This window comes from Gopherus flavomarginatus, chromosome 24 (assembly GCF_025201925.1).
Source record: "Gopherus flavomarginatus isolate rGopFla2 chromosome 24, rGopFla2.mat.asm, whole genome shotgun sequence".
Lineage (NCBI taxonomy): Eukaryota > Metazoa > Chordata > Testudines > Testudinidae > Gopherus > Gopherus flavomarginatus.
In genome coordinates, this window is record NC_066640.1 from 11,195,674 (window position 1) to 11,221,227 (window position 25,554).

At 39.5% G+C, this 25,554-nt stretch overlaps 1 protein-coding gene across 2 annotated transcripts in view; it reads left to right on the forward strand.

Moving 5' to 3' along the window:
• PTBP1 (polypyrimidine tract binding protein 1) overlaps positions 1–25,322 on the forward strand; it is a 46,137-nt gene extending 20,815 nt beyond the window's left edge. The window contains exons 3-15 of one of the 2 annotated variants that reach the window (XM_050933905.1): positions 1,636–1,711; positions 2,952–3,124; positions 4,444–4,590; positions 7,814–7,984; positions 9,719–9,829; positions 10,225–10,399; positions 11,473–11,547; positions 13,261–13,409; positions 16,150–16,183; positions 16,686–16,778; positions 17,436–17,652; positions 21,562–21,639; positions 22,104–25,322. In XM_050933905.1, the coding sequence (XP_050789862.1) occupies positions 1,636–1,711; positions 2,952–3,124; positions 4,444–4,590; positions 7,814–7,984; positions 9,719–9,829; positions 10,225–10,399; positions 11,473–11,547; positions 13,261–13,409; positions 16,150–16,183; positions 16,686–16,778; positions 17,436–17,652; positions 21,562–21,639; positions 22,104–22,236 (1,632 nt within the window). In that variant the 3' untranslated portion in view covers positions 22,237–25,322. The remainder of the gene's footprint in view (positions 1–1,635; positions 1,712–2,951; positions 3,125–4,443; positions 4,591–7,813; positions 7,985–9,718; positions 9,830–10,224; positions 10,400–11,472; positions 11,548–13,260; positions 13,410–16,149; positions 16,184–16,685; positions 16,779–17,435; positions 17,653–21,561; positions 21,640–22,103) is intronic. The other variant, XM_050933906.1, reaches the window with a different exon arrangement.
• Positions 25,323–25,554: the final 232 nt, after the last annotated feature.

A 25,554-nucleotide genomic window follows, 5' to 3' on the forward strand; every position in this document is an offset into this window, starting at 1 on the left:
AAAACTACATACACCAATATGAATGTAAGCCAGACTGATAGTTAATGAGTTTGAGATTATATGCAGTTTTGCTTTTTTCTTCATAGTAAAAATAGTGTGACCAGCCAATGCTGTTTAAGTAAGATTGGCCTTGATCAACAGAAGTAAACTAGGTGGTTGAATCATTTGAATACTTACGTCAGTCACTGTCAACTGTTTCACAGATCTGTCTGGTTTCTCTGAGGATGTTCTTTTGACTGTTGATCCCAAGGTATTGGGAGATAAAGTACCAGACTGTAATTGCATTAGTGTCAAGGGTCAGAATTGTCATAGTTGTGATCTGTGAAAAATGTGGAATTTTTAACTGTCTCCGTTAAATTTACAGTAGCAATCAGAAGTTTGTCTATATAGTCTCACTGGTTAGAAACACAATTTCTGTTAATTAAAGCAACAGTAGTTGGTATCCAAACTGATTTTAAAGATTAGCTCTAGAAAGAAAATTTGTATGTTGTCTCATATAGAAATGTAACTTTACAATGAGTTACTCAGAAGCTGCAGGTTGTGCCACCTTTATGTTTATTGGATAGTTACTTGCTCAACAAGTAGACCTGCTGATTGCACAGTACCTTATGCCTTGAGTAGTCCCACTGAAAAGTGATGGTATCAGTCTGGCCCAGTGCTTTGGTAATAAATATTGTCTGTATTTCAAATAGTTTAGTCTGTTCAGCATTTTTATTAGAGTAAACTTGTGCGTTATCCAGTTGTTTGATTCTAGTTCTCCAGGGCACTTATTTAATATGGAAATTTGGGTGCTCTTTGTTCCACTCTAAACTCTAGCTCCTGAGATACAAATTAAAGGACTTAAAAAGTAAGATGGCAGACAAAGGGCCACAATACTTTTTGCTGAAAGTGTACATGTGGACTCGGATATCTGGAAATAATTTAATAAAATAAAACATCCCTTAGGCTTATAATAGGACAATATCAAATAAATGGCAAAAACTATCTGGGGAAAGACTTGTAGCATTGCATTTTCAGTTCCTGATCTGTCTTTGTAACCCATGTCTTCTCCTTGCCACTGAAAAACATGCATCATATGTCTTTAGCAGAACCTCACAGTGTGTGTGACTTAATGTCATACAATAGTGTTTTTAGATGGCGTGGTTTCAGACCTTATAAGTAAGGGTTTAACTAGCAGTAGCATTTAGAGCTTTTTGACTCGTTCTTTGTAACCTAAGGCAAATATTAGGAAGGGTGGGATAGTTTAATATTGCTGCCAGGGTGACTGGACTATTGTTGTTTTTTTAAACTAAAGAGTGGATGAAAATCTTGTCTGGTATAGGTAATTCTGCCACTAGAGTTTCAGTGCCTGTTATCCTGATAGCTCAGGAAGGTATGCAGTAAGGAGGTTTTTATTCCTGGTGGTCTTCACACTTTACTCCCCCCACCAAATTTATGTAGCTCGACACATTTGCGTGACTTAAAATTACATACAGGTGAATGAAAGGCCAAGTAGATCTACTGTCAAAGTATTTTCACTTCTGCTTGGTTTCTCTACCATCTTAATTTCTGAATTGTCCTCCTGTTCTCAAAGTACCTGAATAGAATTTAGAAAAATGCTGTCAACTTACCCTTTTCCATCTTTTTCTTTTCCAGCGGGGATCTGACGAGCTTTTCTCTACTTGTGTTACTAACGGACCCTTTATCATGAGCAGCAACTCTGCTTCTGCAGGTAAAATTGCTAGCAAAAAAGTATAGCAACCCACGATGAGTATTGAAGGTACAATTAGCAGGGCCACTTTATTCCACTTGCTCTTGGTTTAAAATCTCTGCTTTCATTCTCGCTGCTTGTTCTGGTTAGGGTTTGTGTAAGACTACACAAAATATCTGACTAGCTGCTGTCCTACCTCCTTAAAAGGCCCAGCAGCTTGAACAAAATTGGTATCACAGGACAGCTGCTAAAATGGCCCTTTCAGGGATTAGACCACACAGTTCATAGTATAAACCTCTGCAGTTAAGCATAAATTGATCCTTAGGTTGATTTTGGACATACACCTCTACCTCGATATAACACTGTCCTCGGGAGCCAAAAAATCTTACCGCATTATAGGTGAAACTGCGTTGTATCGAACTTGCTTTGATCCGCCAGAGTGCGCAGCCTCCGGGCCCCCACCCCCACCCCTGAGCGCTGCTTTACTGTGTTGTATCCGAATTCGTGTTTTATTGGGTCACATTATATTGAAGTAGAAGTGTATATAGTCACCATGATGGGTATTACTGCGCAAGGCTGTTTCAATATGGAGGTGAGGTCATAATCCTGCTCTAGAAAAACTCATTAGTATTTGAGTGCAGAATGCTGCATTTCATGGTTTGCTTTATTTGCCTCAAATTCTGCAACTTTGAGCTAACACAATTCTCCAGAATTATCTTATGTTCTACTTAACTTCTGGTCTTTCTGCCAAGCTATATCATCTAGTGTATGTTAGTATACAGCTAACAATGTATGGCTAGCAATCGGATGATGCAGAATCCAGCTGAGCTAAGATGAAGTCTAGAGTTGCCATATGTTTGCTTTTTGATATTGCCTATTTAAGGCATGAGCCCCCTCAAAAAGCAGCTTTACCACCAATAATACTAGTCAAAGTGAAAAGGAAAAAGCAGACTAAGTGTCTCAAATCTCAGAAGAAATAAGGGCTGTGACTTTGTAAAAAAAATGGTAAAATGGCCACTTGAGAGTTAACTTGTGATTCCATTGCTGCTAAGTCACTCAGCTCACTTATATAATTTGAAAAAATGAGTAGAACCATGTGTCTTCTTACTTGGGTTGCCTTAGACTGAGCATGGAATTTCTCTTAATTTGGTGAGTTGGAAACTGAATATGGGAGGCAAAATGCAAGACAGTGGTAACCTGATGCCCTGTCTCAGATCATCTGGAACTGTAACAACCAACAATGCTTGTTCGTTCTTTTCAGCTAATGGAAACGACAGCAAAAAATTCAAAGGTGACAGTAGAAGTGCGGGGGTCCCTTCGCGAGTAATCCACGTCCGTAAACTCCCCAGTGACGTCACAGAGGCAGAAGTCATATCTTTGGGATTACCTTTTGGCAAAGTCACCAATCTTCTAATGCTGAAAGGAAAAAATCAGGTACTGTCCCAACAATTGTAAGTGGGGATTTTATGGGAGACTTGATTGAAACCATTGTCATGGCATCAGCAAATAAGATGTATGTTGCAAATACAACTTTCACAACTGCCAGATGGTAGTTACTGAGTTCAGATACATTTTTTGTTTCAAGATGATTTTAATTTAAGAGCTATTCAAAAACACCGCCTTTCTGATTTCAGGCGCTTCAAACACTGCTTGCATGTAGTCACGTCTCTTTATTATAATTGATTGTAAAATACAAAGCAGGAGAGTAGTTTAGACAGGACTGATGTGAGCCAGCTCTTAGTCATGCTGGCCCAGTAGCCTCTTTGGACTTCTAACTTTTGAAGTTAAAGGAGGCCTAAAAATGTAACGAATAGTCAAAGCCAAGCCCTGGTTGGACAATGTAGTAGGTTAGTGCTAACATGGTGACCAGGAAATCCATTGTGGATTATAAATTGGAAAGCAAAGAAGCAAACAGTTTTACAGTTACTGTATCACATGAAATACTTGAAAAAAATCAGAGAATAAAGTGTGGATCTTTTAATTTGATATTTATACTGTATATCATAGAAGTAATGACTCACTGCAGCACATCTGCATCTTTGTTGGAAGTAGTATGAGATCATAAGAATAAGCAGATTTGAAGATTAGCAGAGAATTAGTGAGGTTCTATGTTACATGTGTTAATACATAGTTCATGTAGTTTCATGCAACACTCAGTTATTATTTAGTTAAATGCTATTTTTAAAAAGCGGGAGATTTTAGCTAGTAAATTTAAAATATACAAGAGTAAGGCCTGATTTATATCTACAAATGAAAAAACTGAAAGTAGGCTGAAATCTAGGGTAATGCTTCAGTCTGAGCTAGTGTCACTGTCACACTTTTGGCACTGTCAGAATTGATGTTCTCTTCAGTCTGATTACTGAAATTCTTTTGCAGACTGTTTTTATAGCAGATCTGTTGCCAGAAATTGCAATCTGAAGTCCTAAAAATGAGACCCAAGCAAATGAAGCTGATATTTATAACTGCATAGTGAATTCTCACTTGTTTTAACAAGAGACAAACCATATTGAAAACAAGACTTAGTTGAAAACTTCTTGCAATTCTGTTGTACAAGCAAGTGGCCTTGAAAGCTTGCATGTAAACACAGACTCCGAACACACTACTGCTGTACATCTTCCTGAATCTCACTTAATATTCTGTATAGAAGACCTTCCATTGGTCACATCATGGTACCATTCAGCATTCAAATTGTCACCTTAATGTAAGCAGCTCTGCTAATAACAGGGACATGTCGCATTTGTGATCCTATGCAGGCTTTCATAGAAATGAATACTGAGGAAGCAGCCAACACCATGGTAAGTTACTACACCACAGTCACTCCAGTCCTTCGAAGCCAGCCCATCTACATTCAGTTCTCCAACCACAAGGAACTCAAAACAGACAACTCTCCAAACCAAGCAGTGAGTAGTAATTATTTTTATTGTCCTTCAATAACAACTGCCTAGCACATAAAGATAGATACTTAAATATTGACAAATTTAAGTGCTTTCATACAAATGCCAGAAGTCTAAATACTAAGATGGGTGAACTTGAGTGCTTGATATTAAATGAGGATAAAACTTGGAACAATGATAATCAACAGGACATGGTAATACCTGGGTACAAAATATATAGGAATGACAGAGTAGGTCATGCTGGTGGGGGAGTGGCACTGTATGTGAAAGAAAGCATAGTCAAATACAGTGTAAAAAAACTTAAATGAATCAAACTGTACCATAGAGACTTTCTGGATAGAAATTCTATGCTTGATTGATTTAAGAGTATAGCAATAGGAGTAGACAACCATCCATCTGACCAGGATGGTGATAGTGATTGTTGTTAGGGGTATTAGAGAGGCTACAAAAACAGAAAAACCAATAATAGGGGGTGATTTCAACTATCCCCGTATTGACTGGGTACATGCTGCCTCAGGATGGGATGCAGAGACACAATTTCTAGACCACATTAATGTCTACTTCTTGGAGCAGCTAATCCTGGAACCCACAACAGGGGAGGTAATTCTTGGTTTAGCCCGAAGTGGCACACAGAATCTGGTCCAAGATATGAATATAGCTGAACTGCTCAGTAATTGCAACCATAATGTAATTAAATTTAAGCTTCCTGGTAGAGAGAGAAATATAAAAAGCTTTTAACTTCAAAAAAGGGGAACTACACAAAAACGAGCAAGTTAGTTAAAAGGAACAGTCATGAATGAAATGCCTGCAAGCTGCATGGAAACTTTAAGCACCATAATAGAAGCTTAAACTAAATGTTTTCTCTCCTCCTTCTCCCCCCCCCCCAAAAAAATAAAAAACAAGAGGACCAAACAAATGCCACCATGGCTAAGCAATAGAGTAAAAGAAGAGGTTAGAGACAGTCTTCCTTTAAAAAATTGGAAGTCAGAGCCTACTGAGGAATATAGAAAGGAACATAAACTCCAGCAAATCAAGTGTAAACATATAATTAGTTAGGCCAAAAAAGAACTTGAGATTTAGCAAAAGACACACAAACAGGAAAAAATTTTAAGAACATCAGAAGCAGGAAGCCTGCCAAACAATCAGTGGGGCACTGGGTGATTGAAGTGCTAAAGGAGCACTCAAGGAAGACAAGGCTCTTGAGGAGAAGCCAGATGAATTCTTTGCATTGATCTTTGCTGCAGAGAATGACTAGTAACAGAATGGCAGGTGAAATTCAGCATTGCTAAATGCAGAGTAATGCACACTGGAAAACATAATCCCAGTTAGTCCCCATCCTTTAGTACGTATAAATTAGCTGTTATCACTCAAGAAAGATCTTGGAGTCATTGTGGATAGTTTTTAAATCTGTCTGCTCAGGCTGCAGCTGCAGTCAAAATAATGAACAATGTTAAGAACGGTTAGGAAAGGGCTAGATAAGGCAATAAGTATCGTAATGTCACTATATAAATCCATGGTATGTCTGCACCCTGAATACTGCATGCAGTTCTAGTTGCACATTGAAAAATAAATAAATAAATAAAATATAAATATAAATATATATATATAAGAATTGGAAAAAGCACAGGGAAGGGCAACATAAATGATTACGGGTGAGGAACAACTTCCATTTGAGGAGAGATTAAAAAGAATAGGACTGTTGAGCATGGAAAAGACATTACAGGTGAAGATATGATAGAGGCCTATAAAATCATGACTGGTATGGAGAAAGTAAATAAGGAAGTGCTGTTTACGCCTTCACATAATGCAAGAACCAAAGGTCACCCAGTGACATTAATAGAGACAGGTTTAAAACAAACAAGGAAATATTCCTTTGCACAATGTGAATCTCGTTGCCAGGGGATGTCATAAAGGCCGAAATCATAGCTTAGTTCAAAAAAAAATTAGATAAGTTCCTGGAGGATAAATCCATCAATGGTTATTAGCCAAGATGGTCAGAGATGTAATCCCATTTCTAGGTGTCCCTAAATCTCTGACTGCCAGAAGCTGGGACTGGATGACAGGGATGGATCATTTGAATTTGTCCTGTTTTGGTCATTCCCTCTGAAGCATCTGGCATGGACTACTGTCAGAAGCCAGGATATTGGGCTAGATGCACCATTGGTCTGACTCAGTATGGCCATTCTTATGTTAAGTAAAGTGAACATAGATGTGATTCTGAGAGCCCAGGTATCTGAAATAGTAATGTTGTGCATATTCCAATTTCCAGCGTGTTCTATAAATAGTCTCAGAACAGGAACCCCACAGAGACTCTCCATTTTATGAAAGTATTTTTTTTCAAGTTTCTTTTAACTTCACTGTCCTTAAAACATCAAGGATTTGTAAACTTGTTTGAACTTCTTAAATAGTTAAAGGTTTCTGATTAATCATTGTTTTCAGTTTCTATAGCTCGTCAAAAGCTCAGCTCTGACTTGCCAGTTGTATTTCTTTACAGCAGAAGACACTTGCAAACACCATAACTAGGAGCCATAATTCTTGTTTAATTCTCAGTCCTGGGGATGAGGGAGTATTCTTTGCACATTTAGAAGGGTAAAGCCCCAGTGTGTTGTGGTGTTACTTTTAGGATAGTTCTGTCTCCATGCCTTTTTCTGTTTTCCTCACTCCTGTTACATGTGTTTCTAGCATGACCCTAATAACAGTTATAAAATGAAATGTGTAATGTTACTGGTGCTGCTTGTTTGGCATGGATCCAAGTAATGATGCTAGTAATCCAGACTCTTCATCTAGGGTGTGGGTGTGCTCAGTCTGAAGTTCTTTATAATAACACAGACCTGGCATCAACAACTGTTGAACAAGATCACTTGGTTTAAGCTTTTGGGAGGGTTGGTGGGAGGGGAAGCAATCACTAGTAACGGGATCATAGCAAGGATTAACTCTAGCTGTCTTTTCCTGTAAGCAGTTCATGCGTGTGAACGTCTAGTTTGCATTTTTATGTTGCAATGCTCTTGGCTCTGAAGTGTGCAACCACTGCCAGAAACTTGGAAATGTACTGATACACGAACAGGCTCTTAGTTATAAGTTTCCTTATACAAACTCCTAGACTCCGGTTGTGGTGATCAATGTTGTGTTCTATGGTAGTTTCCAAGTGGGGAACTTGCAACAAAAAAAATTACACTTGAGTACTTCTACCTGCAGTATTATTAACCAGACAGGATGTTTCTTTGCACAGCGGGCCCAGGCAGCTCTGCAAGCAGTGAACTCTGTTCAGTCTGGAAACCTGGCACTGTCAGCCTCTGCTGCTGCAGTGGATGCAGGAATGGCAATGGCAGGTCAGAGCCCTGTCTTGAGGATCATTGTGGAAAATCTCTTCTATCCTGTCACTCTGGATGTCCTGCATCAGGTGAGCTCGTGCTCAAATTTCCTCTTGCAGATCAATGTGGAAGAAATGGCAACAGCAGTTCATATGGAGCAGCGTTTCTTTATCCAAAACCACCTTCATGTGATCATCCCTTCAGTTTTTTTCTCTTTTGTCTGAGGTTAAGTCCTTGCATACCAGAATGTTTACATCTGTAAAGCGCCATCTGCCTTTACAATGATACATAAATGTGTTTTAGCAGTGTAAAACACAAAAGCATCTCTGAGAATCCAGATAAACTGTTGACTGGCACATCAAAATTTTCACATTGCCAGCTGTTTTTAAAGCTGAATAGTCAATGACAAAGTAATAGCGCTTCCTGTAGTATCCCCTAATTTTTAATTGCCAAGTCCCATTCACAGTATTGGATTGCATTGCATTACTTTGCTAGTGTTCACTCCCCACCTGAAATCTAGTCCTGTGAAGTCTGAGGTGATAGGAGTGCAAGACTTGTGGTCCAATAAACACAAGAGCATCCTTCATGCAGTGAAGCAAAAAATAAGGAATACAGAATAGGTCAAAAATTCTGTCTAGGAAAATTGTGAAGTATAGGCAGTGGTAAGGCAGACTACGCTCGGCAAAACTGTCTCAATGAGACTACTGGTAAAGTTAGGGAGTTTGTCAGTGAAATAGTATCATGGCTTAAACCAGGAAACTTTAGTTGATAGACATTGCATACAATGCTAGTAAAATGTGCCACATTTAAATTCTTATAGATGCTGTCAACCATAACAAAAACTAGTGTAGCACAAGTGCAACAAAAGCATACATTTAAAATAGAAACTTAAAATTTTACTTTTGTGCAACTAAACGAGGCTAATTTCTTTAATTGCAAAGGGCACGAGGGACAATAATTTTGCTCTGTTAAGTGTCTCTTCAGTTTAAAATGCAAAGCTTGATTTCTGTATGTAAAGCATCCTCTTCCTTCATACACTCATTCAGAAATACACTAAGTGCAAATACTAAAACACATGCTTTAACAGCACAATTATCCAGCTAGAAGGTGAGTTTAAAGTAATTTTGAGAAGAGCGCCACTTCAAAATAGTAGGTGGTCATGATTCAGACACACAGGGAAAGGACCTAATCATATCTTTTAAAAGGTAGCTAGTTATGAATGCATTATTTTCTCACGTTGGTAAGCATGCGTGCAGGGGCAAGTACAAACTGTCACAGATGTTTCTATTAGTTGGAGGAAGCATTCGGGTCTTTTTTTTTTTTGAAGAATCCATATTAAACTATTTGCCATACATGGTATTAGTCGCCTTGACTTCAAGACAAAGATGCAAATTAAAGTTACCAGTTTTTTAACCGAACAAAACAGGAAAGTGGCTTTGCTTAAAAATCTTTAACTCCATTGGAAGTAAATAACTCTTCAGGGAAACTACTAAAATATTTCTCTTAGCAGAGTTTCAGCATTGTCATACTAAAGTTTTTTACACAGGAAAGCTAAAATCATGCATAATACAGCTTTGGAAATTCAAATTCAGTAAGCCTTTGCAGAGATCCACAAGCCATTCATTAAACAGAATCAGAACATAATTGAGCAATATGTTTTAACACCCTGTTTCCTAAGTTACTTTTCCATTCTGATCTTAATAAAAACTAGATGAAAAGATGAAAGTGACTTTATTTGCAGTTTCTTATTGTGAAAAGCGGAGGTACAAAGAGAAAACTATTAGAAACATGAGATGAAATGGTATGCAAACTTTATCTTGCAGATTTTTTCCAAGTTTGGCACAGTGCTGAAAATAATTACATTCACCAAGAACAACCAGTTCCAGGCCCTGTTACAATATGCTGACCCTGTGAGTGCTCAGCATGCCAAACTGGTGAGTACACTGGCATCTCCACACATCTAAACTCCTTAAGGGATGACTTGTAAAAGAGGGTTTCAACAGATCTAGGAACAGCTGTGTCTTGCTTCTGTCACATGGAAATGTTCATAATAGTACAGGGTCAAATCCTGCTCTTACACATGTGCAACTGTTTCACTGAGGTTTTCTGTGTAATTGGGAGAGAATTTCACCAATAAGTGCATGGAAAGTGAAATTTTAAGTGTCAGGATATTGTTAAATAATTTTATAGCATGTTATCTAAGCAAGCTATTTGCTCTTATTCTCACAGCTTTAAGATGTCTGAATAACTATCCAGGCTAATCAGATTTGTTCTTTAGCATAAAGGTACCTTTGACAAGGTAAAAGAGCTCTGGTTTGTTTTTCTGCAGTCTTTAGATGGGCAGAATATCTACAATGCCTGTTGCACATTGCGCATTGACTTCTCCAAACTCACAAGCCTCAATGTTAAATACAACAATGATAAGAGCAGAGATTACACACGACCAGATTTACCTTCTGGGGATAGCCAGCCCTCTCTTGATCAAACCATGGCAGCTGCTTTTGGTAAGAAAGCCCCTCTAATAATATATTGACTTCTTCCTAAAAGTCTGCGTATTGTGGGCTTCAACATTTAGAACTTGAGTCAAGTAGTGAAGGTATGAGTGTTGACACCTCACAAATCGTAATTGCTCATTGCACTGTTGATTCAAACCACTTTCTGTACAGAATGAGATGTTGTTCCCTGAATAACAATAAGTATCAATCTTTAGTGGAGTACATCTGGTTCCTCCTTTTCATTTCATAATTACCACCTCTATAGTGAAATTAACTGTTGGCTCTGAAACTGCATTTTGCAAAGCGGAAAGTTGGCAGTAACCCATTAATGCATTTTTAGCAACAGCTCCTTACTTCCATTCAGAAGAGTTACCCCTGTAGACAGTATTTGTCTTTTTTTTTCCTGCCGGTTCGATTTGTGTGGTAACCAAGACTTGTATCCAAAGTTGGATTTACTGCTTAACCAACAGATTATTCTGCATTGGATTGGTCAATTTAATCTCCATTTAGTCTCTTTGGTGGCATATAAGTCTTAAGATAATAACATGGAACACTAATATGGTTGTACTCTTTATTTTACCATGCATCTTTGATAAGCTATCTTGCTTCCATTTACCAAGAATCCTTGCAGATGCTTGTCCATTTGCTGTGCCATTAGTGCCACCTGGTGGTCTGTCAATGATTTGGAGTGACTGGAGTTACTAGTTATATCCCTGGCTCCTTGAGAATGGTGTCATACTGAAATTGACATGACATAGGAAAAAGTAGTAGCCTTTTCAAAAATACAAAGTAGATAGAACAATTTTTATTTGCTGCTTCAAAGCAGGAAAGTGTCTTCAAAGCTAAACTTGGAATAGGAAACTGGTTCTTGGCATTCAGTGGTGACACTCTTAAAAGAAACATTTAGTAGCTTCATTGGGTTTTAGAGACCGTTCTAATTTTGTGATCTGTCTAGGATCTTAGTCTGTACTCCGTTACATGCATTTCAAGACGTGACTATACAAACTGGCTGTCTGAAGTGGGGTGGTCTTGTCTATTGGAATTAAATTGATAGACTTACTGTCTTACTCTTTCTTTCACAGGAGCTCCAGGAATAATTTCTGCCTCTCCGTATGCAGGAGCTGGCTTTCCTCCTGCCTTTGCAATTCCTCAAGCAGGTACTATATTCCAAACATTAAACTTGAATTCCTTAGGTTCCTTGCAAATGCTGGCCATTGCTAGAGCAGTGCCTTTTTAAACATTTGGTCACTGAACAGCCACTTCAACCCAAGTTGTCCTAAGATCATTAGGTTAGAAAAATAAATATTAATTCCCTCTGAACTGTTAAGTCTGTGTGCTGATTACAGGATATGGAATGAGCTGGTCCTGTAATAAGTAGACAAAATAGGGAAATGGAAGATACTGAAGTCCTTGAATCCATTTACATGGACAAGTGTGGCTGTAGTAAATGAAGTAATCGACATAGTGGGAGAGGAAAGAAGCCAAGACGCACACAGTAGTCATGAGTAGTATTTTGAAAGTAAAGATAATTACATCTGTTTCTGAACTCTGTACCAAGTGTAGCAAATTTGGTATGTTAGTGGCACTAGAATTTTAACTTTATAGCACTTAACACGGAAGCTGCTTCTGAAACTGGAAACTACTTTCCATTCTGTTTTAATACTTTTAATTGAATAAAGATTTAATACTTAAACTTAAGTGTGGTAAATAGCCCTATGAACTTCAGGGATCATTGCAGATATCAAAATGATGCATATATGACTGATGTGCCAGTTTTAATAAATGTCATTCTCAAACCCTTCTCAGTTTTTGGGTAGTAAATACTTGTATTGAACTTCAAATAGTAGGCTAAGCACTAGGTTGGCTCCTTTTTACTATAGTAAACTATGGAATGAGTTACCAATAAACTGTAGAAACAGCATAGCTAAATGGAATTCGAGATGTCTATGGGCAAATGTAGTCATGAACCAGGTGGTCTGTCGGCCATCAATTCCTCTTTAATGTGTAATCCCTCTAAGGAGGTTGTCATAGATGATGATGATCATTTATGAAAGAAATCAACCAGTAGCTCTATCAGTGCTTAAAGATTGAAAGCGCTAAATTGAAAGGAGTCTGTGCTGCAAAAAAACCTAAAAACCTCGACAGTCTCAGAGCCTGGGTCAGCTGTCCGTGGCTCCAAAATCTGGTGTGGGGGGTCGGTTTCAGAACTCAGGCTCCAGCCTGAGGGAGAACATCTCTATTTTTAGCTTTGTAGCACAAGCCCAAGTCAGTTGACCCAGGCACTGAGACTTGCTCCTACACAGTATAGATGTAGCTTTAGAGATGTATGTTTTTTCAGTATAGATGTAGCTTTAGAGATGTATGTTTGATATTGTGAGCATCGTGTACCTACAAAGAGCACCATAGAAATGCCTGTACATAAAATTAATCCTTTCTCAGATTGAGTAATGCATAACTGGTAGGAGTGTATAATTGTTTGCATGCATAGTAACCGAATGAAGCACTTGTGGCATGCATTGGTTGGAATAGTGTTACAAACGCACTGCTTGTAGTACCTTTCCTGCACCCACAGAATTGAGGCTTTGCACTCATACAGTTCTGCAGCCTGTGGAACATGTAAGATATTAAAACCAGCCAGATCGCATCCAGAGGCATCTGTCATGCAGCTGGCACCACAGGAGAGCGAAATAAACTGTTAGAAGAACCGATGACTATTTCCTTCTTAGTTGTATCAGAATTGGAGGCATTTGTCATTGTTAGAGTAAATGCTTTTGGACTGTGATTGGTGGATTTGAAGTGCTCCCTTCTAGTGCAGCAGACAGAGTACATGCTGTTAATTTCTTTACTGGCTAATATTCTTTAATTTCCAGGCTTGTCAGTTCCAAATGTTCATGGAGCACTTGCTCCTTTGGCTATCCCATCAGCAGCAGCTGCAGCGGCTGCAGCAGGACGGATGGGCATTCCCGGCCTCACTGGGGCAGGGAACTCCGTTCTGCTGGTTAGCAATCTGAACCCTGAGGTTAGTGGAGTTGTAATTTCACTTTTTTCTCCTTCCAGTTACCTCTGCTTTCACTTTCTGAACACTTAAGATTGTGGTGGAACTTACTGAAAGTGAAATCTTAAACTGTGTCCTAAAGGAAACGGCAAAACTAGAAAAGCAGATCAATACTCTAGCCACTAAAAGGGAAATGGGAAGGTCTATCTTTTAAATTGAAATCTTCGCTCTTCCTTGGTTGATAGCCAAGGGTGTTGCCTGTCTGCTCTGGTCCCGTAAAGCTACAGAGTGTGTCCCTCCCTTGTTTTTTTTACAATCTCCCACCCACTCCCATGGATCTTGTGTGATTTGGGTCTCAGAATAGCAAAGTCCCTCCCTTCCTTCCTTGGCATGTTCTAATTTTATACATTAATTCAGAACTACAGAGAGAGTTCATTCTACCCTTTACTCTTTCTGTTTAATGTCTTGACCCCCGCCAGCTTGGCTTCATTGTACCTCTGCAGTGTTCCCTCTGCCATGTGCTCGCACATGTATTTTTTTCCTTTCCAAGATTCCTTGAAGTTTTTCTTTATTTATGCTCTTAACTCACAAATTTACATTTTCAATTCCATTTACCTTTTCTCAGAGTTGAAAATATTTGTTTTTTTTAAATGAAGGCAAGTAAAATTGGAACAATCCTTCTAATAAAAAAGGATGAAATATAAAATCATTTGATAAGAATTAAATGTATTTCTATTAAGTCAGCTTTTGGCTGCTTGTTGGATTGAAAGTGTAGACTATATTTCAGTTTGTGTGCATTAGAAAATAAGTCTTTACTGCCTGAAAAATAATGCTTTACTATATCTGGTAAGACTGCCCATAAAACTTAATTCCTACTATGTGTAATTAAAACTTTTATCAGTCATGTCAAAGTAACTGTAAAACTTCTTTTGCTTCAAAAGGGAAGTCTGGATGAGATAAGGAATAATCAAGATATTTAATTCATTGATTAACAAATTTAATCTATCAAATTTCAGACTTTTCTTTTCACCTGACTATCATTACTGTTTTCTTCAGGGCATGAGATAATGCCAATGGTGCTCTCAGGGTGCTCTGATTACAGGCTAGATATTGTCCCTAGAGTGGAAATTCTTGTTATGATGCTTCAGGAGTTAACAGTGACTTCCTAAACAAAACAAATGGAGAGCCCCTTAACTGGCAAAGGGCTGGCATTATAATTTTCAGATCCATATCGTGAAATTAGATGCACTTTGATTCCAGATATTATGTGCTATGCTCAGGTGTCAATGACAGGCACAGCAGAATCCATTTTTCTGTATAGGCATTTAAAATTTGGAATTTTGATTAGTGTTTTGTAAACTGACTAGGCTTCTAAAGAGCCATTTCTGAACGGTGTGAACAAATGTTTTTGCCTGAATGTAGGAATTAAGCAATTACACCATGCCTTGCATTTTTGATGGCCTCTTCACTATCCATCCAGCTTGTCTTTGGGTTAGAGAGACTTTGATACCTATAGTAAACTAACAGACTTAAACTTTTTTCACTGCTTGTATAATCAGTATTTTAGAAACTTACCTATGCAACAACTAGATAGTTAAGAGACCGTATTTCCCTGGAGTGACTCTTCCTCTAGTAATGTGTGAAATTTCTTTTTAAATCCTAAGAGCTAAAGTGGGATAGGTAGGGAGAAGTCCAGATTTCTCCCATTTGCATTGTTTCTATGTTTATTGTAGACTGTGAGAGCTGGTGTTTGTCTGCAGGTTGAATTATCATTGCCCTGGGAGGACAGGCTCCTCCTGCTTACTGCCCCTGCTGATTAGTATTTGCACACTGACCTCTGCAGTAAGATACTTGCTTCATTAATGTGTTGACTATGTGGAAATCTCCTTCCCCTCCAGTACCTGTGGTGGTGTCCCCTTACAGCAGACACTTCTCCTTTAGCAATTCATTCTGATATATAGTTAGTGGTGCAGCAGTTATTCCAGTTAATCTTTGGCTTTGGAAGCAATGATTCATGTCGAGACTGCTCTCCTTTAGTTTAGTTGCAGTGAAGTGTGCAACACGAATCATGTCCACTAAACATTCCTCTGTTAAGCAGATACTTCAGAGTGTTGTCATGCTGTTTTCAGTTTGACGGTTAGTACAGGTTTCATTCTCTTTTAGAGGCCAAAAAAGTCTTGAATCATTCCTTTGAGGAGGACAGTTGGGATATCATTAATGTTACCTTTCTAGAAGTCACTCCGCAGTGATACTGTCTCTTACCTTCTATGTATATCTTAAGTAAAAATGCTTTTCTTTATCATTGTGTTCCACTAGGTAAAACCTATTAACTATTCCTATAAAACAAGTATTGTATGTAGAAATCTGTAAATCTGACTGATGGAACACTACATATTCCTTATGTATTTACTGACCTGTGTTTTTTGCTACTTTTTCTTTTCTCCCCCATCCCTGAATTTTTTTTCTTCCCCTGATCCGGAATTTCTTTGCCAACTGACTGCACGGTACTTCTGCTTCCTGTTGTTGCTTGAAACAAAAAAAAATAAAATAAAATCCCCCCTCCAAAAAACCCTGCTCTTCGGAAACCAACCTGCCCTTCAATATTAACCATCTTGAAAACTTCATCATCCATCAACCAATTTCGCCATTTCCTGCGGGGACTCTGCCCTTCCTCGTTGTGGACGATTTGTGCAACCTCGCTCTCCCCTTCGATTCCTTACCTCTTCCCTGTCCCTCCGCTGCCTTGCTCTGCTGTTCTCTAAAGAGAGTTACACCCCAATGCCTCTTTATTCTTTTCGGTATGTTATTATTCACACTTTTTATTACCTTGTTTTTCATTTATTTGAGATTACTTTTTTTGATACTTCAAAAATGTACAGTTTGCAGTTTGCCATTTTTGAATGCATAATTTCATTTTTTACATTGTTATATAGTTTGCCGTTTAGTTTAGTTTGCCTTTATTTTTATGTTCAGTTATGCATGGTTTATTGCTTTGCATGTCTTTTTATAAGAGTTTAAAATTTGTGGTAGCATGCTAAATTGTCCAGTTCAATTCTTTGGCAGTTAATTTTTTTCTTTTTGCTGAAACCCAGTATCTATTTTCTTTAATGTATTGTTCCATTATTATTCTGCTGTGTGTAAGTTTCTCCCCCTAAGTAGAGCAGAATAAATAAACTTGGTTGGAATGAGATCAGTCTGGTTGTGGATGATTTTGGTGTTGAATTGATTTGTTATAAAGTTGGATGAGACGTTTCTTTTCCTGCCTAAAGACTTTTTTCCTTGTCTCCTCACTTTCTGAAGGCGTCTATGGTGATGTGCAAAGGGTGAAGATCTTATTTAATAAGAAGGAGAATGCCTTAGTTCAAATGGCTGACGGAAACCAGGCCCAGCTTGGTAAGCATGTTCTGTTGCATCACTCTGGTAGCATAGAATCATAGAATATCCAGGTTGGAAGGGACCTCAGGTCATCTAGTCCAATCCCCTGCTCAAAGCAGGACCAATCCCCAGACAGATTTTTGCCCCAGATCCCTAAATGGTCCCCTCAAGGACTGAACTCACAACCCTGGGTTTAGCAGGCCAATGCTCAAACCACTGAGCTATCCCTCCCCCTGACTTCTTGTTGCAGTCTCTCATAGCACTGCTGCTTGTTTAAAGGTTTAACATCCAACAAAGGACCATATTGTTATGGCAGTCAAGTTAGCAATAAATCAAAATACCTCCTCCATGGAAGAGTGATAGTCAATACTAATGTTGCTCTTCAGAAGGTGCAGAATAAGTATCCATGCGCTGAACTGCTTGCCTACATAATAGGCTGGGGTTTGGTGTTGCACTCAAGTAGATATTCTTATGCTGGACAATCTGCTAATTGTAAAACGAGAATGGGCAAAGACTATTAAAAGGTGCAGGTTAATAAATAGTAGTAATGATAGGTGTCTTGGTGTTTGGACAGTCTGTATAGGGAAGTGGATTTGATTGAAATTCTAGGTTTGGGTTAAATGCCAACCTTAACTAGTCTTCTTGTTCCCTTATGCTATTTTTTAATTGTTGTAGCGATGAGTCACTTAAATGGTCAGAAGCTTAATGGGAAACCCATCCGTATCACCCTGTCCAAGCATCAGACAGTACAGCTTCCCCGTGAGGGACAGGAAGACCAAGGATTGACTAAAGACTATGGAAACTCTCCTCTACATCGTTTCAAGAAACCAGGCTCCAAAAACTTCCAGAATATCTTCCCGCCTTCTGCTACCCTTCACCTCTCCAATATCCCGTAAGTACCCATGTGAGGAATGTACATATGCTCTGAAAAAGGGACACGTGTTGCAAGTGAAGAGGGTATTGGGTACCAGGTTCTGTGGAGATTAATTTAAGATCGGCGTTCTCTAGGTGTAGCTAAGTTTGGCCACATTCATCTTAAAACGAGGACAATCAGCTCTTGTGCATGCCTAACTTGCATTGTCAGCTCATCTAGATTTCCCCACAGCAGTTCTAGTTCTGAGGTCCATTTCTTTCAGAAACCTGAAGGCACCAGCTGTCCAAGTTGGTCCCCTTAGTCATCAGTCCTGGAGTAGGTTTGTGCTTCTATGGTCTTTTAGAAAATAATTTGATATTGGTAGCACTTCTTAGTGATTTGCACATATCCATTCTACTTCAGGTGTGTATGCATCCAGTGAACTTGAGTCAGATTTTTTTTCCCCTAATAGTACCCTTGGAGTGGCACATGCTCCCTCTTCTGCCTCGCATTGCTGCTTGGTAGTATAAAAGGCAGAACTACCCCCAACCCCCTCTCAGTTCCTTCTTACCATATGTGACAGTTGAAACATTCTACCTTGCTTCTGTTTCCCTCTTTTTTAGCATTTCTATTTTATATAGTTGATACTCGTTAATAGTTGATAGTCCTACTATAGTTCTAAACTAGTGATTTCCTTTTTGTACTAGTGTACTTAGTGTACACTCCTGGTTCTTGCCTGTTCGAAGTACCAACGCACCGTGTCATGGTATGCTTTGGTCCCCAAGCTTCAAATCTTGAGATGCAAGAGGCTGATGCCTAAAGTATCTAGGAGAAGCACACATCAGGGCAGGGGCCACATCTGCACCTTATACTTTAAGCCCAGAACTAAAAAGGGCTAGACAGTCACACTAAAGCACCTCTTTATGGAAGGAGTCCCTGTTCCCATCTTCATAACCTTTCCCTCTGGGGTGGGCATCAGATGCCTCTGCTTCAGTTAGGAGCACTCCTTCAGTCATGGCAGAGTCTTGGTGCCAGTCTTCTTCTCCAGTACTGAAAAAGGACGACTGCAAGACTGCACCCTGGTATTCGGCATCCAGGAAATTAAGGTCCATAGCATGGAAGTCCAGTGAACCAGCTGGAAAGGAGATTAGTGTGCTTGGTGCTGAGACACTAGTGCGTATATCAGTGCACCTCCGGCAGGGTCTTCAACTCCAGCATGGGTACTCATGCCATGGAGACCAGTCTCTAAGGGAGCACTTTCCTGTTGAGTGGTGCTATAGTCTGTCTCCTCTTCGCTTTGCAGCAAGAGAATCTCCCAGTGCCATCAATGTCTGAGACATATACCATAGCACCCAGTCTAAGTCTCTTGGTGCTGGCTTTGCCAGTGGTTCAAGAATCATTTTGCATGGTGCCAACAGACACTTGTGGATCTGCCAGCCCCCTGGGTTCAGTGCCAAGTACCACGGGCACCTCTGGTACCTCTTGTACAGTGCTGTTGAATGGCAAGCCACCTAAGATTTCCTTAATGCCATCCTCTCCAGACTGCTGCACAACTCCTTGGTTCAGAGAGGCACCATGCCTGCTTGCTCAGACTCCAGTTCATAGTTCAAGTTGGAAGTGGAATCTTACGTCACAGTTGTAAGCAATCACTCTCCCAAGGGATTTTCACCCCGGTATCCAGCAGAGCTTCCCTATTAGTCTGCTTCTAGGAAGCCATGGCTTGGAAGAAATTGGGCTCTGGCACCATATTAGTGGCCATATTGGAACCCATGGGGGTTTCCTCGTGCCTCCAGATCCTCTGCACATCCTCCAGTAGACATTGCGAAGCTCTGCAGGAAGCCACTCCTGAGCTTGGTACCAAACATGGGCAATCTGCTTTGGTGAATCCCTCTTTGGAGCTCCACCTCAGTCATTCTTGGGTTCTGCCTCATCATCTTAGGAGGCAATAGTGTGTAGCGTTTTCTCTTTCCCCCCTGCTGTTACAGGGCTCACCAGGACCTCTTAAAGAGGATGACTTACTTCCTCCCTAGATGTACAGTTGAAAGTAGTTCAGGAGGGCTCAGACAGATTAGTTCATGTCTTTGGATCTGTGGGGCCTTCACATGGTGCTCCCCATAAATGAAGTTATTTAGGTGCCCAAGTAGAAAATTCCATGTTCCTTGCCTCCTACAGCTAAAAGGACTGAGTGGAGGTATCAGGGTGCAGCTTGCTGCTATCTCTGCTTTATACCTCTTGGTTGTCACTTACTTTTCTCCAAACCCATGTCACTAAGGTTTTTGAAGTCTGGGCTGATTATATCCCCAACTAGACAGCCCTATTCCCCCTGGAGACTTAAACTTGGTGAACCTCTGGCTACCTGTTCATTGCTTCATCTGTCAGTGAAGACAGCCTTTTTGGTAAGTTACCTGTGCATGGAGAGTTGGAGAATTGAGAGGCCTGGTATCTGACCCACTGTAGATACCCTCCTGTCCTTGTAGAAGACTATACCTTTGCCCTCATCCAGTTTTTTTCACTTCTACATCAATCACACAATATACTTACCAACTTTCTTTCCTGAACCTCATGCTCATAAGGATGAGAAGAATGTTAGGAGTGCATTAGCATTTCACTTGGATAGCCCTCAACAGTTTAGGCCCCATGTTTGTGGTGGTTGTGGACAGAATGAAGGGCCTTCCAGTCTCATCTCAGAGAATTTTGTTGTTGACTTCCTCCTCCTGTATACGTTTGTAACGTGACATGGCTGATATAACTCCACTGGACAAGGTGCTAGCACTTTCAGCAAAATCAAACGCAACCTTTCTAGGTCAATTGCTTGTTCTGGACATTTGTAGAGCTGCAGTTTGGTCTTCAATACATATTTCTGCTTCTCACTGTACATCTCTCAGCAGTCTAGAGATGGTGCCAGATTTGCGCATGTAGTCTGTCATCGTTCAGATACTCTGATCCCACTTCCAGATTGAACAGCTAGTGAGTACCCTAAAGTAGAATAGAGATGTGCATCACTTCTAAGAAGAAAACTATACTAATGTGTCCTGTAATTGTTGTTGTTTGAGATGTTGCATATGTCTATTCCACCACTCACCCTCTTTCCCATCTAAAGAACTGAGGGAGTCGGTAGTCAGGTGTCAACTATGCCCTTTTATGCCATCACGCAGCAGCGCGAGACAGCAGAAGGTGCATGCTCTGCCCTGTTGGGTACTGCTAAGGGGAAAATATCTAACACTAACGCACTGGCCATGCACACAATTGAAGTGGAATTGACATGGGCAACACATCTCAAAAAACAGTTACAGAATAGGTTTGTAACTTTTGGGGGGGGGGGGGGGGTTTAATAAAAAAAAAATAGTTACAGCTAAATCCCAGTGCTCCTGTGAACTGTTTAGTGGTGGCAATACGGCAAATTATAGTAACGTAGAGATCAGTTTATTTCTGAAAAATCTGGCGGGGGAGAGTCCTACGTAAGTCATGTTTTTGGATCTGTGATTGCTTGTCTGCTTTTATTTTTGGGGTGTTTTTTCTGCCCATGGCAAACCTTAGTGGCTCACTTCTGTGATTCAGAAAGTTGCAGCATTTCAGGGGAAATATTTCCAGAGGGAGGAAAATGTGTAATAGTGGCAAGGCAGGAGCACATAGTCACTCTGAAAAGGATGCATATGCAAGACAAGCATCAAAACTCTGCTAAAATTTAGAATTGCAATGTTACCAGAATACATCTCATAGTGTAAAGTAATGACTCATCAGGAGTAAGGGAAATGTCATATTCCATGCATGAGTAGCAAGAAGAAATGCTTATCCATCGTTCTGCAGTCTGGCATCTTGGATGCCCGTGTAAGAACGACAGTAGAAAAGTGTTCAGGAAAGGAACTTGTAAAATATATAGTTAAGACATACATTCCTAGTTCAGACCAGTTGACTGGAAAACTGACTGTAATTTCTTGACTTTTTTAGACCTTCGATAACTGAAGAAGACCTTAAGATGCTGTTCTCAAGCAATGGTGGGATGGTGAAAGGATTCAAATTCTTCCAGTAAGTCTAAGATTTTAAAACTGTCCTCTTGAGAGAGAACTGGTAAAGCTAAATGAAATCTACCAGTGAGTTCTCCACGAATTTAAAGATGCTAAAAGCACTGGATAGTAACTGTCTCAAACCAGAAATTTAGCTTGGCTGAATTATTGGTTGTATGGAACTGTCATTCCTGGATATCTCTGGGTTAGGGAATGGGGGCAAGGATAATAAGTGCACATAGAGTGCTGGAGATGAAATCCAGTCTAAGATGACTGGGTTAGTGGCTTGGATGCATGTTTTCATTGTAGAGACGACTCAGTCCTGTGGGAGGAAAGGAATAAACCTTTTAATGAGCAGTTTTGCCTGCTGAGGTGTCTGTTTGGCTTTCAGCATCAGACAAGAAAACTTCTATTGAGTTAGCAAGAGTGAGGCTATACAGATACAGTACCAAACATGACTTAAAACTGACTGACTTGTCTTGGCAGGAAGGACCGTAAAATGGCTCTAATCCAGATGGGCTCTGTGGAAGAAGCCATTCAGTCACTCATTGAGCTCCATAATCATGACCTTGGTGAGAATCACCACCTGCGTGTGTCCTTCTCAAAGTCCACCATTTAAAGCTTTGGAAGGCATGAGACAGAATGGACCTGACTAAAACCTCGTGGGTTCAGCCCTGACCTTAAAGGGCTGAATGCTAGGAGACAACTTCCATCATTCCAGAAAAAAAAAAGCCACTTTAAAAATGCAGCTGAAGTGACCTTAAAGACCAGAGATTTTATTTTTTTAAAGAGAAATCAGTTTACCGGTTTTTAAAAAAATTAAATCTAATTCATATTGCTAACCTTGCGGTGATGGGATAACAATCTTGATGGCTGTTGAAACAAAAAAATCACAAGTTAAAGTTTACACTTTGGAAACTGCTCTGGGAATTTTCCTCTTCCTCCCTCCGTCGCGTCCCCCTCAAAAAAAAAAAACAAACCCCCACAAAAACTGATCCTAACAAGCTTATCAGGTTTCACATTGATGCCTTTTTTATTTTCTTTACCCATGCAAGCCTTGAAAGACCCAGAAACCACTGTGTGAATTCACATTAGCGCCTTTGAGTCAGGATCTTGCAAAGTACGTGGTGTGCAGGAGATCCTAACCCACCCAGTGCAAAGGGTTTTAGGGTAATGTTTTCTAAGCTGTGCATCTGCTATCCTGTGCCTTAAATTCTTTTTATTGGGGGAAGAACATCATCTGAACTGTTAAGATTAGATTGGGGGGGTTGAGGAGAACAAGTGAGTTCTGGTTGTTGGATCAACTCGTAATGAAGGACAAGTAAAGCTGGCAGAGTGGATAAAGAAAATATTGGGCTTTAATTCCTTAGGCAATTGATTGTCCCACTGTCCATGAAATGTCTAATAATCTGCATAGTATCATGTATCTTCTTGCCACTTTTCTAGTCCTCATGTGGTTTTATCTCCATCTCTATACTCTTCTAGGTGGGAGTAAATTATGCTTGGTTTATTTCATTCAAACTAAGCAGAAAGGTCTGCCTGGGGAAACATTCCTATGGCCTCATTATATTCCAATGTTGGTAGCAAGGTGACAGGCTCCCTCTTCACAAGAGCCTTGATCAAGCTATAAAATTAACCACTGTTGGAAACTTGTGAAGAAAACGAATCAGTATGAGCTTCTCTGAATTGTACATAAATCTAAACACTTGACTAGGATTTGAAGAATTTTTGGCTATCCCATGGTTAGAAAGATGTTCATCTGTCACCTTCATGCCCCTAATTTGACAATTAACAAGACCAGTGTAGCTCCGCCGTCATTCTTGTAGCATGTCTTCAGCATTTGAGCTTTTGTTTTAATCCTTGTATTATACTTTTTGATGCAGTTGCTGTCATCTGTACCTAGCAATATTTCCAGTTGACCAAATATTCTAATCTCTTTATATGCAAAAGAAATAGTTTAAGTAACTTTTTTATAGATCAATAAGATATAAACGTAATCTAAATTTACTCCTTTTGTTGGTATTACCCTTGTATACTGTACTTATTTTATTCTTTTTTTGTAATTGAAACTGTAGGGCAGGAATTTAGTTTCAGGCTGAGGTCATGACTGAGGATGAGTAATGTAATGAAACAAATACAACATGTTAAGCTAAGCAGAGCTTTTTTAAAAAGCAAAAGGTGTTCAAAGTAGCGATTACGACTGAGTAAATGGACCAGGCTAAAGTTTTTTTACTTTTTTTTAAACCCTTAAGCCCAGATCTTTTTAAGTTATAGGAAGGAAATTTGTTAAAAGTAGTAGAATGTGGCAAGTTGGATTTTTCCTAAATGACAAAACCACTGTTAAACTGAAATACCATTCCTCTGGCTTACAATTCTTTCCCATGCCGTTCTGCCTTCTATTTTGTATAATCCGATGTTGCCTTACATTTCCCTTTAACATGCAACCTGTGTGGATGCAAAAATAACAATAATCTTATACTTTTTCAGGGTTTTTCTGCAAATAGTGGACCAAAGTTTGTTTTTTAATTGTCTCTCTTTGTGTTGCAAGTTATGTTTTCCTTGCCTAGCATGGAAGCTCCTGACTTGCCTGTCACTGAGGGGCTGGAAAAGTCTTAACCTTTCTTAGTTCCTCTCTGAGCTCTTGTGGTTGTGAACTATGCTGGAGAAGTGTGTGATGTCTGAGTGAGGGTTCAGCTTGGGTTGCTGGCATGAGCTTGGTAGTACTGGCCTGCCTTATCTCCATCTTCTCCTTGCTTGTGGCTGAAAGGAGTTTGAAGCCATCTTAAATGAAACAATAGTGTTGCCCACAGTTTTGAGCTGAAAAAGGACTCAGCTAACCAGTAGATGCCGGCTCCAATTACCATAGATCCTTATAAGCTTGTTACAGAAGAGTCTTATCTCCTTATCTGAAAAGCTCCAGATTTTCTTGGCCAGCATCTTGCACTCAATAGAGCAAATTAACAGTCGTTCTAGTCATTGCTATCAACCAGAGTTAATTTGCTTCATCTCCCTTTCCTCAAATCAAAAACAGTAAAACAATTTCCCTTGTAGCTGGGGAACACTAGCTATTGAATGTGTACCCTTGGACATGCCACAGGCAGCATTCTACCTTGAGGAGAGATCCATGCGCAACCCAAGTGGAACAGCTGCAGTTTAATCTTTAAATGCATTCAATCAACCTCACCCAAGAAACTGGGAAGAGGCTTATTGGAATGAAACCTGTTTGCTGGCTGCTAACATTGGATCGGTCAGCAAATGGACTATATATTTTGTAAGATGCAAGCAAATGAATTGAGGTGACCCCAGAACCCAGACAACTGTGGGTTTATCCTTTGGATCCCTATGTTTGCATGTAAAGAATGAGTAACAAAAGGGTGTAAATATTTATAATTTTTTTATACCTGTTGTAAGACATGAGGGGGCAGCAAAACCCAGTTTTTTATGGTGAACAGATGTATTGTATATTTTGATAACAGCTATTACAGGTTCAGTATTGTGGGAGGGTGACCACATATAACATCAAAATTCCATTGCCTCTTTCAAAGAATGTTTGTAATGCAAAAAGAATTGAAATTAAAACTATTTTATAACAAACTTTGTACCTTTCTGTAGATCTATTATTTACTGTTCAGATTGTAGAAAGCAGTTATTGGTCAGTCTGTACTTGTGCTTTCAATAAATTTCTTCTGTATTCTTTGCTTCTGATTTTCCTATCTTTTTATTGTGCTTTTTTTTGTTTTTGCTTCTGATTTTTCCTTCTAATGTAATTTCAGCTGCCTCATTTTATGTAACTTTGACTTTCGCATACCTCTGGGCTGGTGGAGTGTTTACATTAGCATGTTTGACTACACTGAGTAAAGGGTGATAATGAGAGACAGATTAAGAACCAGAAAGGACGAATATAGCACACTTAAATAATCCACTCCAAACTCTTCAC